General features: G+C 37.9%; 2 protein-coding genes across 5 annotated transcripts in view; one reads left to right on the top strand and one right to left on the bottom strand.

Moving 5' to 3' along the window:
- The window catches only part of LOC117406568 (uncharacterized), a 15,644-nt gene extending 12,610 nt beyond the window's left edge, over positions 1-3,034 (bottom strand). The window contains exons 1-2 of one of the 3 annotated variants that reach the window (XM_034010654.3): positions 2,910-3,034; positions 2,255-2,359 (exon numbers count right to left, since the gene is read on the bottom strand). In XM_034010654.3, the coding sequence (XP_033866545.3) occupies positions 2,255-2,347 (93 nt within the window). In that variant the 5' untranslated portion in view covers positions 2,348-2,359; positions 2,910-3,034. Of the gene's footprint in view, positions 1-2,254; positions 2,601-2,909 lie in introns of those variants that run through there. The other 2 variants (XM_034010655.3, XM_059029178.1) reach the window with 2 other exon arrangements.
- LOC117406705 (cytidine and dCMP deaminase domain-containing protein 1-like) lies at positions 1,049-17,249 on the top strand. Of its 2 annotated transcripts, none has more exons than XM_059029177.1 (9): positions 1,049-1,130; positions 4,862-4,962; positions 5,850-6,027; positions 7,800-8,387; positions 9,133-9,182; positions 10,180-10,349; positions 12,064-12,253; positions 13,145-13,205; positions 15,020-17,249. In XM_059029177.1, exons 2-9 carry the CDS (start codon positions 4,915-4,917, stop codon positions 15,097-15,099), a joined length of 1,365 nt encoding a protein of 454 aa, XP_058885160.1. In that variant the 5' UTR covers positions 1,049-1,130; positions 4,862-4,914; the 3' UTR covers positions 15,100-17,249. The 2 variants fall into 2 exon arrangements, with proteins under 2 accessions (XP_058885160.1, XP_033866868.1); XM_034010977.3 differs by lacking the exon at positions 1,049-1,130 and adding an exon at positions 3,768-4,080.

Genomic DNA, 17,249 nt, shown 5'->3' with positions numbered 1-17,249 from the left:
GAGGTTGTTTTCTTACTATATGACCTGTTTTGAGTTCACACAGACTGGATGAGCGCGGAAATTTACTGAGTTAGTCTTTGTAAATTCTAACTCTCGGATTTAGGCTCCGGAAAGTTGGTAAAATTAAGTAGTAGTAGTGCATCAAAATCCGTTTTGGGCCGGGATAACTATATATGGGTGACGTAGAGGGGTTACCCCTCTGGGAGAACCAACTTCGAAATAAGACCGTGGTAAAGTTGGTTTGACGTTCGATATTCTAATCTGCATCAACTAGCCTTTCTAAACCAACCTTAACGTAGAGCTGGACAGTTGTGAATCTATACACGACCTTTGCTTGGTCTGTGAATCCTTTAAACAATTTATACTAATATATATATATATATATATATATATATATATATATATATATATATATATATATATATATATATATATATATACACACACACACAATATTGCATATGCGCGTATAGTAAGCATGCGTAAATAATCAATCTTTATATTGAAAGCCATGCCACCTAGACTGTTAATAATAAATACCAGTCTTTGCTTTGAACCCACATTAATTTAATTTAACTAAAACACAACAAAGAGCTTGTACATAATTAATACATGGTGATTAAGGGTTGAGGGTAAATACATGCTGGATATGTCAGGATAAAGAAATATGTACTTCACATTCAAGCGAATACAGTTCAAAAATAATTGTGTGCATGTTATTGTGAAAATGAACTGGGTTTACGTACATCTGTGATAAAGTGTTGCACTTACAAAACTCAAACAGTGGCCATTGAATTTGAAGTTTATAATACAAACACAGCTAATGTACATATTGTAATTGGGGCGGTCCTTAGCCCACTACTAATTTATTTTCACACTATTTTGCACATTTAGCTTTGTCTGTTTTGTCTGTCTTTAAATTATTTAACACCACTTTTTATTGGAATTCGCCCTCTCCGGTTCCTATGCACAGCAATCATTCAATAATGACATTCATTTGTACAAGTATGAAACCTCTGTTGTCTCCAGTTCGTGCAGGTGAGGGAACCCCAAGGGTTGGCGTGAGAGCCAGTGATTCAAGGAAAAGGAACCGAACAGTAGTGATGCAGGATTTGTGGACAAAGGATCAGGTAATAGGTAAAAGCAACTGAGATGTTGAGCCCTTAAAAAAAAACTCTGGTTGCCTCCACTCTGCTGTACTAAATCAGTAGTTTGTGTTTCTTTTAATAGAACAGATGTTAAGATTTTTTAGGCAATAATAGTCCGTGCTGGACCGGACCAACACAAAATTGCTTGGACGGCAAAACACAAAATACACATTTCTCCTGTCTGACCTTCCGTCAGATCCATTTTTTCTTAATTTGTTACAATCAGTTCATTTTAGATTCTCACAAGTTTCGTTGCACTATGAACGGTACATTTACGCAGAGCTCTTCTTTCACAAAACTGAAGCTTGAGGAAACCTATGATGTGCGTTTTCAACTTACAATCTAATACAAATGCATATAGACACGTTGTGTTTGGTTTGTAAATGAATTTAATGCGGGTTCAAAGCAAAGACGCGTTTATTAACAACAGTCTAGGTGACATGGCTTTCATTATAAAGATGGATTATTCATGCTTACTATACGCGCATATAGGATATGGTCTTAATTTTCACAATGTATTTAGGATTCACAGACCGAGCAAAGGTCGTGTATACATTCACAACTGTCCAGCTCTACATTAAAGTTGGTTTGGAAAGCCTAGGGGAATTTGAATATCTAACGTAAAACCAACTTTTACCAGGGTCTGAAACACGCCAGTTACCGATTCAATTTGTGTTATTGAATAACATGCAAACTTGCTATCTGTGCCGTGCTTGCCCATTATTTTCGTATCAAAATCTGTTTTGGGCCGGGATAAATACACAAGGGGTACGTAGAGGGGTTCCGCCTCTGTGAGGATACACTTTGCAATTTGTGGCACAGAGCGATTTAACCCAAATACCCCAGCTACTTATTTAATTTGTGTTACATGTGCGGTATGCAAATAAGAAGCTGGCGAATAAGAAGCCACGTGAATAAGATGCCATTTCAGCATCGTTGTTACAACTGGGGTTTCCCTCGCCTTCCAAAGGTGGTTGTAGGGTTGCAACCCGGGCCATACACAAACAACAAGGACTTTATTTTTTATTTATTTATTTATTTTTAATACTCTTAACGAATTGTCCATGGCAAAAATGCAGCATTTATAATCACAGACTTTTACTTACCAAACAGTTCTCGTGTGCAGCTGTATCTTCCTTTTGTAATAACGGTCCTGTTTTTCTGGACTCCATAGCAAGATGACAAAACCCGCAACTCATTTTAAGATAGGCCTATTATATATATAAAAAAAAAAAACAGAAACGGCACACGAATTGATTTACAAGTCTGCACAGTGTACTAGAGGCCACTCAGTGTTCAACAGCAGAGCTGGGTCAGATACCTTACAGAACAACAGCAAAGCAAGCGCAACTCCAGACACTCCCCATTTCCGGTAACCCTTCATTGTGTTATTTTATAGGACATAGTTGAATGCTCTGTTTGTGACAAACTAAAATATTGTAGCGTGCACGGGGGGAAGGCAGCAGCAGGGCTGGTAGGTGACGTAATCAAACACAAAGACATAAGCCCGATACACGCTCCTTGCAAAGGAGCCGGCTCTTTTGTACAGCGGTATCGGCCTGTGTGTGGATTGCCTTGCTCTATGTGATGCGCCTGCCCTGCGGGAACCGAGATCGCCACAATATGTTCATAATATATGTCTGAAATAGCCACACACAAAAGTTGCTGCACAAAACAAACTGGGCAGTGGAATGAACTGCAGTTCAGAAATAAAATCAAAAATCACCAATTTATATTATTGAAAATAAAATGAATACATACTCAGTATTTATTGAGCGGGAAGAACAGAAAACAATAACATAAGACTTGTGCCTTCCCCTCACTACCTAAATGACGCTAGAGCACTGCTGGAGTAGCTGGGTGCGTTCACGGAGATCATTCTTAGAAGATCATTGGCTAAATTTGGTCAGAATCTGCGCAGAATGATCTCCGTGAACGCACCCGCTGAGTCATTGGCTTTGAAGTCATTAAGCGGAACTGCAACTGTTCGAGAGAAATGAAACTGAAACAAATTTCATTGACGTATAATCGCGCAAATAGGCGCACGTTTGTGTCATAAACAGGTATTTTATTTAACAGTGCATCTTATCACTTCTCAGAAAATGTCTATATGTGTGCCTCACAGTTTTTCCTGTTTTACCGCGAATCTCATCCTCTGTATTTGAGTGTGTGCAGAACAGGCTCATTCGCTTTTGTGCAACCTGCATGATTTTATGGATCAACTCCACACAAAACAAAATAAATAGCTATATAAGAAATATATTTTTCATACTGTATGCTCTCCTATGGGCAAAATATAAGTAGCCTAAACAAAAAACGCGTAGGAAAAAACAATGCACAGGGGCGTGGGCGCTTATATGTGTGATAATACAGTACTATTATTTACATTTACAACATGCAAAGAAGATTTCAAATACAACGATGTTGCAATCCAGCTCGCAAATTAATTCAGACATTTGTACAAGTTTTTGAAGCACACTTCCAATGGATGCCTAATGCATCTGCCTAAAAGTCAAAACGTAGCTTTTACAACGCAATAGGTGACAGGAATGGCAATTCTATAACACATTCCTCAATCAAGTACGGGACGTAATCATACACATACGTGTGTGCTACATTTGTCAGGCGCTTTTTGTTGAGCATCGACTCCAATCGGGGAGTTTGCATTGGTCTTCGCTCTGTGATGACGTCAAGCGTGGCCACGCCCACTGTCAAACGACAGGACAGAAGTTAGTCACAGAGAGATTGCAGACAGAGGTCGATCAGCTGTGAATGTAAACAGGGTGAATTTTGTAGTTACTTTTGCAATTCATGGCTGCCAACAACAGCTTTCAAATGAAAATAGACCCAGAGGAAAACGGCGGTAGAAATCATTCGTTCAGTGTTGTTACCAACCGAGAAGTCAGCACACAAACCGATCACAGTATGCAAGGTAAGTGTACGATCACAGTTGCTGGCTGCTGCTTGATTAAACACGAAACGTTCGCAATGTATCAGTACTCTTGCTTAGTAAAAAACTGAAGGCACAAGTAACCGAGTAGACAAATAAAGCAATCGTAGACCAATCAGCTGTAAGGTTTTGCCGGTAAGGTACTTACTACGCTATGACGATACGGCTGTGGTGGACAATCAAAACTAACTTTTTCGTTTTACCTGTACAGTTCATTGAAATAACAACTGCAGTGGTAAACATCACCACATTCCATTGTAACGTGTGTGTTTTTGAGCCGCTACTGGAAACTGACACAAGGCCATTGTTAATGATAGCTCATGCGATGCCGATGTCAGTCTGTCGGTAGATCCCGAGACCTATCAGGCGCAGGTGTACTGAAACTGAATGAATGGTAGCTGAGAACGTGTTCAGTGTAGATAATGCAACAGTATCTACCCACTCTGGCACTTGTATAATTAACACACAAGAGGAAACTGTTCAATACCGTGTTGGTAGTGGGTACCATTTCATAATTTTTGTATACAGTACTTGATAAAGTATTGGGATATATTAATAGATTGTCTCTGTACAGAAACGATGTCTATTACCCACACTATGATCTGTGTATTACTAAATATCTTGCCAATGGTTACTGCCATTATCAGTGGCACATTGAATTTGGTGCTGACATGCATTGTGTTTTATGGCCCATCAAGCTTTTCTGTAGATTTCTGTGAGTTTCATGCTATGCATTATATTGTGTATTTTCGTTTTCTTTCAGGTCACAGCCCAAGGCTTTCAAAAGTGAACTTGTTCACTCTGTTAAGTCTCTGGATGGAGCTTTTCCCAATGAAAAGAGCAGATCAAGAAAATGACAAACAGGTACCAGTTAGAAATATCTTACTTGGAAATGTTTCTAGATGATTAGAGCATCTCTTGTATTATTTATTTTTGTTTTAAATGCTCAACAGTCCAACAGTACTCATTTACAGCACAGTGAGTTATACAGTATTTACCACTGTTAAACGCTCATTGACGTAGATACCGCCTAACAGTAAATGGTATATTTAATATATATTTTTAGAGGATGAAACACTAGCCTGATTTACTAGCCTTTCATAGATTTTACCTTTAGGTACCTGGGTTTGAATCATGTTGAGTTTGGTTGGCTCAACTTGGCACTCTCTAGTGTGTAGTGTTTCTCATTCTACTGCAAAGCTTGCTTGCCTGTGTATTGGATATAAAGAAATGGATGAATTACAATTCTGATAAAACCGAGCCTCTAATTCTAGGCTATTGTAATCTCCTGGGAAATCATTGCTCATATTAATTTGATCTCTGACAAGTGTGATCTCAAAACCAGCCCGCATAAGAAATATTCAGCAAACTTAATTTTACAATCTTACAAAGATTGTAAAAGTGGAGCCCTGTAGCAGTAAAATGCTGCTGCCATGTTTTAACCATATCATGATGAAATCAGAACATTGCTATTGTTTTATTTGCATTGTTTGCCTGTGAGATACATATTTGAAGTCTAGTTACTTACCTAGAAGGCTGTGAATGGCTTACCTCCACATTATTTGATGGAGCCGATCATTTCTTCCATTCCTTGTGGGAAAAGAAGCAGAGTTACTGGAGACTGCACAGCCATTGTTTTATTGAGGGTTTAATATCTTTATTCTTTTTCTATGCCATAAAACACTTTAAGAAGCATGCATATTATTATTCGCCCATCACACAGTTCAGGACAATGAATGCTGTTTCTCTAGGTGAAAAGAACTGGCCTGGTTATCGTTCACAATATGAAAATCACTGGATTGCACTGCTCTAGCTCGGAACTGCATGCAGGCCAAATAGCTGTTATCAAACATGGATCTTGGCTGAAAGGCTGCGATCTTTACTTCTCCAGAAAGCCTTGCTCTTCTTGTCTGAAAATGGTTGTAAATGGTGAGTATTGTTATATCACGGTCCAACAAAGCTGCATGCTAAGCATTGAAAACTGTGTACAACAGGAGACTCATGCACTTTATAATGGATTCCCACCTTTTAAAGGTGATCTCCTTTATACCTCTAGTGGCTGTATTTAAATAAAAAATATGCCTTTTTATTAAGATTCAACAGCGTTTCCAAACCTTTAAGCTCTTTTGTGATGCCTGTTCATTAATATCTACTATAACTTTGACTTTGACTATTTTACAGTAGCTACCACAGCAACTGCCACTCCCAATACCAAATATTCTGTTTGTGGAAGTGACAGCCTGAGATGATGGCCTAAAGCCACAGTACATTGATGTTGGTAACAAAGCAAACAAGCACATTGAAATCAAAAAGCAAATGTAATGTGAACAATTGTGAAAGTCACAACCAGTTTTGCCTGTTATAAAAACTACGTGGAAAGAAGCAGAACCATACAATGTTTTCAATATTCAGGCCATTTAATATAAGAAATTGCTGATTTGTCGTATCCAAAAATGAACCGTATACCTGCACTCCAAGGATTTTAAGATATTCATTTATTTTCAGATTTTGCTTGCTTGAAACCATCAGCCTCATTCACAAAACTTTGTGGCTTTAAGGAAAATTCTTTAAGAAAATATTCTCTTTGTTTCAACAGTGCTGAGAGTCCTTAACAAAATGTTCCTTTAAACATTGCTTAACGTTTTGTTAATGGGACCCAATGCCCCAGTGAATCATATTTACTATTCTGTAGGTGTAGCAGCAGCAAAAATCCATCAGATTCTAGTTCTCGACAGAATAGCAGCTCTGAAACAATGGCTGTAATGTAGAGCCTTGCCCTGTTCCTCGAAAGCAGGTGTATAACTACACGCAGTTGTATAGGAAATGGTTAGTGTAGCAACAAGTTTGGCTTCAAATCGTGTGAGCCGAACTGAACTTTTGTTTTGAGTACCAGAATTTAAAATGCAACTTAATTTTTTTTAAAAATTATATTTCAAGTGTTTGTTGATTTGTTTTCAACTAACCACATCTATTGATTCTTGACCCTAATGTTAAAAAGTTGCTCAACTTGTCAAATCTGTGATCTGTTGACAAAACAAAGGTGAGCCGTGCCTTCAGGAGTGAATCTGCTTTGCTGGCATGTGAAACTTTGAATTCAGTTGTTATTTCACCTTAAAATAAACCTCCTCAGGCTGCCTGAGCTCGGTTTTGTTTTTCTTAGAGGTGACTGAGCAGACCTGGTTTCCACATTTAAGTAACAAAGAACACAATGGCTGCAATGTAAGTTCTTCTACACAAGTGAAAAGCTTTTACGTTTTTATAAAGGGAGCACTGTATATGGATGTTATTTGGAGTTCCATGTGATGATCGAAACAGAGGCAGATTATATAAATACAGACTCCTTTTTAAATAGTAAACAGAGGCACAAGTTTGGCATTTGATTTCTTTTTTAAAAGACAAAAATACTCTGCTAAACTGTGGATGTTGGTTTTAACTAAGTCCTCTACTGTGGTATTTATATCTGCCACAGTGTAGATCAATTGACACATTTAGCGTTCTGAATAGTCTCATATCCATTCAAACTGAATTCAGAATACATTGAATCTAATGGTGAGGTATGTAGTGCCTTGTTATTTCTCTTTGTCCCACAGATGGAATATTAGTAATAGACACTGTAAGACCCTGTTGGTCTCTTAAATTAATTAATTAAATAATTGAAGCATGAATCTCATGAAGACCAACTCTCTTTTTTCCATTTCTAGCTGGAGTAAACAAGATATCCTACTGGCCCGCTGATCCAGAAATGAGCCTCTTGCAGAACGAGACGGTGAGCAGCAGCAGCAGCAGCCCCGACGCCAAGCTTGACGCCAATGCTGCGGAAAGGCTGAAGTCTAACAGCCGGCCTCATGTGTGCGTCCTCCTCCAGCCTCTAGCCTTCAACATGAACCAGTTTGTGGAGGAAACCTCCATGAAATGTGACTTCCTGCAAAAAATTGTGTGCCTGGACCCCTCTTTCCAACTGGAAGAGTTCTTCATTGAGTACCGAAAGCAAAGGCTGAAGGACTACGAGAAGATCTTCTTGATTTCCAACGAGGAGGCACACAAGGGCATCTTAATGAAAATGGGCTTGGAGAACTTCTGTGAGAACCCTTATTTCACCAGCTTACGGCAGAACATGAAAGATCTGATCCTCCTTTTAGCCACAGTGGACTCCAGTGTACCTGGCTGTGCAGGATATGGATTTCACTGCAGAGATACTCAGCTAGGTGATGAAGACCGTGACCAAGGTTTACCACAGGGCATTGCCAGGCACTGCATGGTACAGGCCAAACTGCTGGCATACCGAACTGGTGAGATGCCTTTTAATTGCTATATTTTTTTTTGGGGGGGGGGGGGGGTATATAAAAAAAATGTGTCCTTTTCTGAAAGAGCCCAAATCTAATATATTTTCTTAATTTGAATAATTTTCTTCGATTGTATAATATAGTTCTGGGTAAATATTAAACTCCCAAAATTGAGGTTAAAACATATTAAAATAATAAACAAAAACAATAAAGAATGTGGGTGTTTTTGTTTTTTTTGTCTGTTTGTCATGAATAAAATCAAGTTTGATATTCCTGAAACGGATCTGGACTGTTGATGGTTTCATTAACAACAGTAAGGAACAGTTTCATAAATTTCAAGTGTTATTTTATTCATTAAAGCAAACTCTCCATCTTGCGAAAAGTGACATTGTGCTCCAAACTTTCAGTAATCTACATTTGCTTTAATATTGTTTGGCCTGTAACTTTAAACTAAATAAATAATCTTAATAATAGGAAGGTAGAAAATCCAGTCCATTGAGACCTAAATAAAGAGGCTTTCTTTTGTGTACACCTTGCACTGGAATTAGTCTTTAGTCTTGATGGCTTACTGAATCCTGTCTAATTGTATAAATCATGCTCAAAGCTAATAATGATTCCATTTTTATTAAACGCAAGCGCAGGTAGACCGTGCTTTTTTAAAGCTTGTACTGGGTTGATAAATCTCTGTATGGCACATTACTAACAGTAGTTTCTTCTATATGTTTCTCATAACTGTAACTTTGCCTTGTAGAGGACCCTAAAACAGGAGTCGGTGCTGTAATCTGGGCAGAAGGGAAGTCTGTAAGTATTGAGGGAGCATCAGTATACTGTAACTCTTTAAAGGGTGTTCACAATTAACTTTAGATCATTTTGCTGTGTCTGTTCATCTAATTTAAATGGCTGCTAATACAACAGTGTTATTGTTTGCCCTGCATCACTAAGATTGCTTTAGTTTTTCAGAAAATTGCACAAAAAAAAGATCCGGTTATAAAGAGGTTTATAGTTCATCAGTGTTAGTTTTGTTTAGGAAACAAATTATAAATATAATAATTAGAATTACAATTATTATTAAATATAATTATGAACTACTGTTTTTTTAATTTAATAACCATATTAACCATTTTACATTTTGTTCTGTAATAAGTCTGTAGGTTACACATTAGATGCTGCAATAAGTGAAATAAAAACTCCTAAACATGCATTCATTTATACATTTGGATGCTGTAGTGCTACCAGCTTAGTGTCATTACACAATCAGAATGAAATAGACCAAATTAATAAAACGATGTTTAAAAAGAGGGGGGGGGGGGGGGATGATACATTTAAATAAAACTTGTTTTTGGGAGTTCCCAAGGGGCGGTGCACAATTGTCCGAGCACCGCCCGGGGGGGTGGGGGGGGAGAGGTGGGGGAGGGCTTAGGTCGGCCAGGGTGTCCTCGGCTCACCGCACACCAGCGACCCCTGTAGACTGGGCGGGCGCCTGCGGGCTTGCCTGTAAGCTGCCCAGAGGTGCGGCGTTCTCCGATGCTGTAGCTCTGGGTTGGCTGCATGGCGGGCCTGTAGAGTGAAAAGAAGCAGTCGGCTGACAGCACACGTTTCGGAGGACAGCGTGTGTTCACCTTCGCCGCTCCCGAGTCAGCGCGGGGGTGGTAGCGGTGAGCCGAGCCTAAATACAATTGGCCGTTTCAAAATTGGGAGAAAAAAAAATCAATTGGCGACTACTAAATTAAAAAAAAAAACTGTTTTTAGAACTTATTCACAGAAACATGAATGTGTGTGGTTGTTTTTTTCCCCTCAGAGTAACTGCGATGGGACAGGGGCCATGTATTTGATTGGCTGCGGTTACAATGCCTACCCAGTGGGCTCAGAATACGCAGACTTTCCTCAAATGGACGATAGACAGAAAGACAGAGAAATCCGGAAGTTTAGATACATCATCCACGCTGAACAGAATGCCATAACGTTCCGGTAGGTGCGCTCTCCTAACTACATCCCTTACATGCCATTCAATCAGCACACCTTCGTCACCACAGCACACTGTGCCCTGAAACATGCGCTGACATCCACATTGGCGCACAGTTTTTTTGGGTAGTGCGTAATAATTTGATCGGTGCTGATCTGAGCATTAAGCCCAGCATACACAATGTTTCCATGTTTATGCTAAATGCTGGAATATGTTTCCCAGAGTAACCTTGGTTCTACTTTAAGAAATGTAAAGTATTTGGCCAATCAGGAGAGACTGTTTTAACATTTGACTCATCGATCAAGTGGCTATGTAAGATGGTAAACTGTACTGAAGGCGGCATGGTTTGGACAGTGGCTAAAATACATTATCTTTATTGATATCTAAGCTGACAGGCCATGTCTGTTCAACTTGAAAAGCAGGAAATACTGTAGTTTTAATTTAATGTGCTGCTTGAAAATGTTTCCCAAATATGTTTCCTTATGTATGCTGGGCTTAGACGGGCTAGTAATGGCATCTGCTGGTAAGAACAGCAGACATATCACAGCTATGATGGATCTAATAGTTTTAAACTATTACGGAGGGCCTCACAGTGCAAGTTTGAGCTTTTCAAAGCTACTGATGGGTTCACGTTTTATTATCTTGTATTTAATCAATCATTCTTTAAAAAAAACAAATCAGTGTTTCAAGTATTGTTTTTTATTTAAAACCTTGGCGGGTTGGGAGAAAAACCTGAAAGTGTGTAGATAACCACTGATGAAATAGTGACAGGACTGGGTATGGGTGTGCTTTAAGGGCTCAGACATTTTCGCTTTTGGGATAATGAAAGCAGAGTCTTCAGAAATGAGCTGGTGAAACTTTGCCTGATAATTTGTTTCAAGAAAGTTTATTCAAAATGACAAAAAAAAAAAATGTTGGCAACTGTTTTTTTAGGTGCCATTGGTACCTGCAACACAAAAAATGCTGCCCCTCCCTTTAAAAATATTTGTCGGTATTTATGAAAGTCTATGACATCTGTCTTAACATTTTTTTTAATAAAGACGTTAGCACAATGAAAAACAGTAAATGTATTGAAGGTTTTGTACTAAAGCAGGGTCAGCTGTTGCAGGGCAAACAGTTTATTTCTCAAACTGAACATTTGAAGAACGGTGACAGCAGAAAGCTTCGAAATACTTAGAAAGACTGTAATTAGAAAGTGTACACCTACGATAACTAGAGCAATGCGTTACTGAAGCAACTGCTGAAAAAAAAACAGAATAAAACATTTTAATGCAACTTATTGCATTCGAAAAACTGCCATTCACTAAATTGAGCTCTCAGATTGTGCTAATGAAAAAGAATGGTTTGGAAATATCTAAGCTATGACAGTGTGCTTGCAAAATATCTAAAATATAAACATGCTGAGTTCACCAGCTTGCGGGGATTAACCCCTTATCAGAATGAGACAACAAACAAGTGAATACAGACATTAAGTTAATGTTTTAGTATCACTTTAATGTCTTAACAAGTTGTTGTATTTTAAGCAGTTGAATCTGATGCCAACCAACTTGCTCCTAAAGTGGCACTCAACAGGCAAAAAGTTTGTCAGGATCCCTGAACTGTATATGAATATAGAGCATGCAAGCCAGTGGTGGATCCCAGATATGTATGGCATATGCAGTGTAAATTCTATAGTAAAAGGTACTGTAGTACACTGACGGTATTTTATGTGTTTTTCAGGTGTAAGGAAATCCAAGAGGATGAGAAGACAATGATTTTTGTAACCAAATGCCCATGCGATGAATGTGTGCCTTTAATTAAGGGAGCTGGAATTAAACAGATCTACACAGGAGATCTGGATTCTAAGAAAGTAAAGGCTGACATATCATACCAGAAATTTGGCAGCCTGCAGTGTGTTCACAAGTTTACTGTAAGTTTAAAAAAAGATAAAAGAAATGAAAGTTCAAATATTTATTATCCAATCTTGTGAGCTTATTTTAGTACTGGAAACTTATACGAGAGCAGTAGCCAATGTGGTTGGATAAGGGCATGAATCAGCAGGCAGTCGGAAAAGATTTATTAGGAATTATTAAACCCTCAGGTGAAAATCCCAATTGGCAAATGCAGGGTCACATGACCAAAACATGGTCTGTCGTCAAGTGGTAAATAATACCCTCAAACTCCACTCCACAGCAAACAGGAAGTATCACTTGCGTTAGATTCAAGTACACATTACATTACTACAAAGGAAAAAGCCATGACATATTTGTAAAATGTATATTTTCATGTTATGATATATTCTTGAAATGAAGGAAGCATTTGTCTATTGAGAATTCTGGTAAAATAATTGTAACTAAATAATTAAATAGCTAAATAAATAGTGTTTTTGGAACTTGCATCCCTCACCTTGACTGTAAATAGAAAATTAGAACTAGCGGTACCATGAAAAAGCACATCCACCCTATTTACATGTTAATATGGAATTGCAACGTACATACGAGACTCAATAACTTGCAAAGAATGTCCTAACCAAGTTTCATCATAAGCTCACAATGCCCAGCATGTGAAAATGTACTGGCGAGTATGAGATTGCTACATGCATAAAGACAGATAGACAGGCACCTCCTTATGTAGCCAATTTATGATATTCCCAATAACATGTGGTATTTTATATATGTATATATACAGTATATAAAGCTATATGCTTCTCAAGTAAGTGATAATAACTTTGCTCATGAAGATAGTGGTAGCTGAAGTGCATCATTCAGAATGAGCAGAACAGGGCACACCTGTAGAGTAACGTGTTTTCTCATCTTTGCAGTGGCAGAGGAATCCCGAGGCCAGCTCTGTTACAGAACAGCACACCTCCACCGTCAAAGCTAGTGAGTTTTCTGGTTTTATACTGAACCTTGTGTTAAGCCTTGGCTCACATAGTTTTGCAATCTTACTGGGAGATACTCCACTCCCTTCACAGTGACCCTTAGTGAAGAGGTACAAGGTGGGTGGTCCCAGTCCTTGTCAGCTGTCACATTTCTATACACAGGGCTTGAGTTTCATTTTTGTGTGCTGGGGTGGATTTCCCCCCTATGTTGCAGCAAACGGGGGGGGGGGGATTCCAAAATTTTAGGGGGGAGTGGCAAAAGAAAAGGCACTTTTGCATATAAAAAAACTGTACATATTTTACTGCATCATCATCATCATCATTCACACTGGTGTTGCTTTAAAATAAGCTGCTTTCAGGAGACCTAACAGCTGTTCATCATTTTTTATCACTGCTATATATATTGTAATCATAGATGGCTTTAAAAAAAAAAACAAAAAAAAAAACCCTGCACCATTGAACATGGGGGGGAAGCTGAGCTTCTAAGCTGTCCAATGATACCGCCCCTTTCAGTATAGCTGCTAGCCTAAGCTGTGAACTCTGTCACATGACGAGAGGCTTAACTTCAGGCGATCAGAGAAAGCCCTGAGTCTGTACTTTTTAAACAAGCCATGAACCAGGTAGGTGGCTTTTACAGTGCCTGAGTAATATGTACGTAACCTTCGGTGCCCTGGCGCCCCAGAATGAATGGGGCTGAGTTTTAAGAGTTAAAGCGAAAGTCACCGCTTGCAAAACACCTAGATAGACTTAATAATGTAAAGTCTCACGACACTTAAAATATCCAGCACTACTTTTATTTATTTATTTTAACCAGAACTACTCAGAATTCGGCTCATAGTGCTTTTGTCACTGACACCCACTTCCTTATAGATTGTTGTAGCGTTTCAGGCATTCTAAATTGGGTGAAAAATACAGTAGCTTGGTGTCTTAAAATATTTCTGCGGAATTTTCCTGCACTGAAATTTGCAGATATGTGGGAGCAACTTGTAAAATGCGCGATTCCCGCGATCCCGCGCTGAAATTCAAGCCCTGGGTAATACCCATCCTGAGATGTAGACCAGTCAGTAGTAATCCTTGTCTGTGATGACTCGCTTTGCATTTGCAGTCCAGGACCCATAAATCTTGCTTCCATCCATTTTAAAACCAGCTGAGTTACACCTATTTTCTACTGTGCTATAATTATCATATTTGTTTTAATAAATAAACATGCTTTATTAAACCACACTTTCTGTAAATACACCTGTTCCATATTTCTGTTTTTTGTCTAAATGACATTTATTTTCATACTGCGTGTTCTTTTAACTGGGGTGTTTAACCTATTTTACTGTAAAGGGGCATCTTCATACAACTTAACAAGACGAGAAAGTGGAAAATTCATCCCGATGGGTCTACTTTAGTTCTAATTTCTTCATAATATGGGCATGCATACAGTGGCATGTGCCTACAGCTTATCCCTGTATGAAGGATCATATTCATGTAAGACACACCTGTCTCCTCTACGCCACCTGAATTATTATTATTATTTGTTTAGGGTTTAGAAACACTTTTGTTACAGTCTCTAATCCATACTGAAGAAACTCGGGCACTACAGTATCTGGGGAAATGCTGATCCCATTTGAGGGTCCATGGAGATTGTTGAGACGAGGCTGCATTTCTTCAGCCCTTTGTGAACATTCTGTTTCATCTTAGGGGAACAGGAAATATTAAATATACACAATTAATAGCAACAGGCATCTTGTTTGGTATTTGACACTGCAGACGCAGACTTATAGACTAGGAATCTTTTACTAATAAAACCCTTTTTGTTTTTTGTAGATGGCTTCTTTGGGAAGCATCACAGAGACTTTGAGGAGGAACTCCAGACAAGCAAAAGGTCATGCGTTCAGGAAAAATGACAAGGCCTGGGTGCTGTTGTGTGTGTGTGTGTGTGTGTGTGTGTGTGTGTGTGTGTGTGTGTGTGTGAGAAACAGAGAACAGTCACACCCGGGATGAACAAACAGCATTGGCATACCCTGCAAAAAAAATTCAAGAATGTGCCACATATACCCCTGCAATGGGCACCAGTATTGGTAATATTACATATACCTCATACTTGTGAATTTTGTACAGTTGGCAAGACTGGGTATTGTGGTGTCTTTACTTTGTCTTCAAAAGAACCTCTTCCCTTGTTCTACGATTATTTCCCCTGTTGCTTCAGCAGTAATGGAAATATGGCATTGGAAAATCAAAAATATTTTTTGTTGTTTGTGTTTTACTTGTATGTATTTTAAACTAAATGATAGTGGTTCATTTGAATATTTAATGCACTACAGATATACTTTTATTTATGTATTTATTAATTTATTTGCTTGCTACCGTCCTAACAGTATATTACAATTTGAACTCTTTACCAGTGATGTTTACCCCAATACATTTACCATTGCTTTTGGTGTTTTGTTTTCTCCTGCAGTTCTCCCAGTATTTTGTTTTTCTCTCTTAGTTTCACAAGCAATTTCTTACCAAATGGGAATTTGTTACCATCATTGTAAACCCTGGCCCTTATTTCTGAGAGATGATGTTTCCACAATTACATGTGTGAGGCATACATCCCCAACCATGGCTGTAATTGACATCATTAGAGCTATCAAGGCCTTTCAATGCGTTTCCACCATTCTTTAATTAACTTCTTTTATTTTTACAAAACTAGAACCAAACAACCAAGTAATATAATCCTAGTTCTCCTAATCACTCTCAATGTGCTGGTTTCTCATTTTGTAACATTAAGATGATTTTTTTTTTCTTCTTTTTAAAAAAAAAAATATATATAGCAGTTAAAAATGGAGTAAATGCTTTGAAACTGAAAAAGCAGATCATGACCTACATCAACAGGTTACAGAAATGTGAGCATGACAGAGGTACAGACTAATATAGATCAAGGTAACTGTAGGTGTGTGGCATACGCACATGCTTAGAGAATTTCTTAGTCATGTTGGGAGAGGTCCACTGCATTGTATTAATCATGCGTAATCCGTGACCACTCCTTGATAACCTAGTTTGCTCACAAAGTTTCTGTTGATACTGTTAAAGAAATGGTAAAACATTCTGAACAATGCTTTGGATTAGTCAGCTGTACTGGTTGATTATGGTCGAACGTTCCAGGTATCAATGGATTCTTACTGTACTGTATGTAAAGAAAGATTCCATTGATGAGACATAGATGGTATAGTACTTATTTTTAAAGACATAATTTTAAAAGACAAAAAAAACAAGTTATTTCAAAACAATAAATAAATAACATAATTGTATGCACATATTGAAAGTTGTCTTAGTTTTGTAGGGTTAAATGTAATTTTGTCCTCCAAAAATATGAAAACTTTGGAGCCAAAGTTTAAATCTACAGTAAGTAATCCATTGTTCCCCTTTATGTATTTTTGTTTTACTGTAGTTACATGTTTGATTATTGTGAGGAAATATGTGCTGTTCTTAACTTGGTTCAGATTTTCAGGTTTTATTTATATATAAAAAAAAATAGATAAAAAGTTACATTTTAATTTTGTTTTAAAAACTAGAATAAAATCAGGTTTGATTTCATAATACGACTAACAAAAAAAGATTTGTCCCTTGCTTCCACAAAAAAGAATCCAGATGGTAAAAAAAGTATCCTTGATTTAATAGCTACACAACATTAACAAAGTTAATGTCAAGTAGTACATACATCTATATCTTAACACTATTTTTGGGTGAATCCCTAATTTTAAAAATAAATCTGGACACAGTACATGATGTATGCCACCAGACATGCCAATGCGTTATTTATTGAGCAGTTGCAAAGATTTATGTGCAATATGGAAGTGGTACTCTACATTTATATATTTTACTGTGGTTATATTTCATTCTTTGCATGTACAGCTGTCTGAGGGTCTGTATGATGTGTTTTTTTTAAGCCATTAGTTATTCCTCTGTATATAGCACAGATTGCACGAATGCTGCTTTTATAGTGTACTGTCGAAACTGTGTGAACAAATAATGACATATATTGAGGTTATTTTTATTAAAAAACAACTTT

This window comes from Acipenser ruthenus, chromosome 8, assembly GCF_902713425.1.
Source record: "Acipenser ruthenus chromosome 8, fAciRut3.2 maternal haplotype, whole genome shotgun sequence".
In the NCBI taxonomy this organism is placed as follows: Eukaryota; Metazoa; Chordata; class Actinopteri; order Acipenseriformes; family Acipenseridae; genus Acipenser; species Acipenser ruthenus.
Note: the sequence above shows the minus strand (reverse complement) of the source record. Positions and strands in the feature narration are given on the sequence as shown.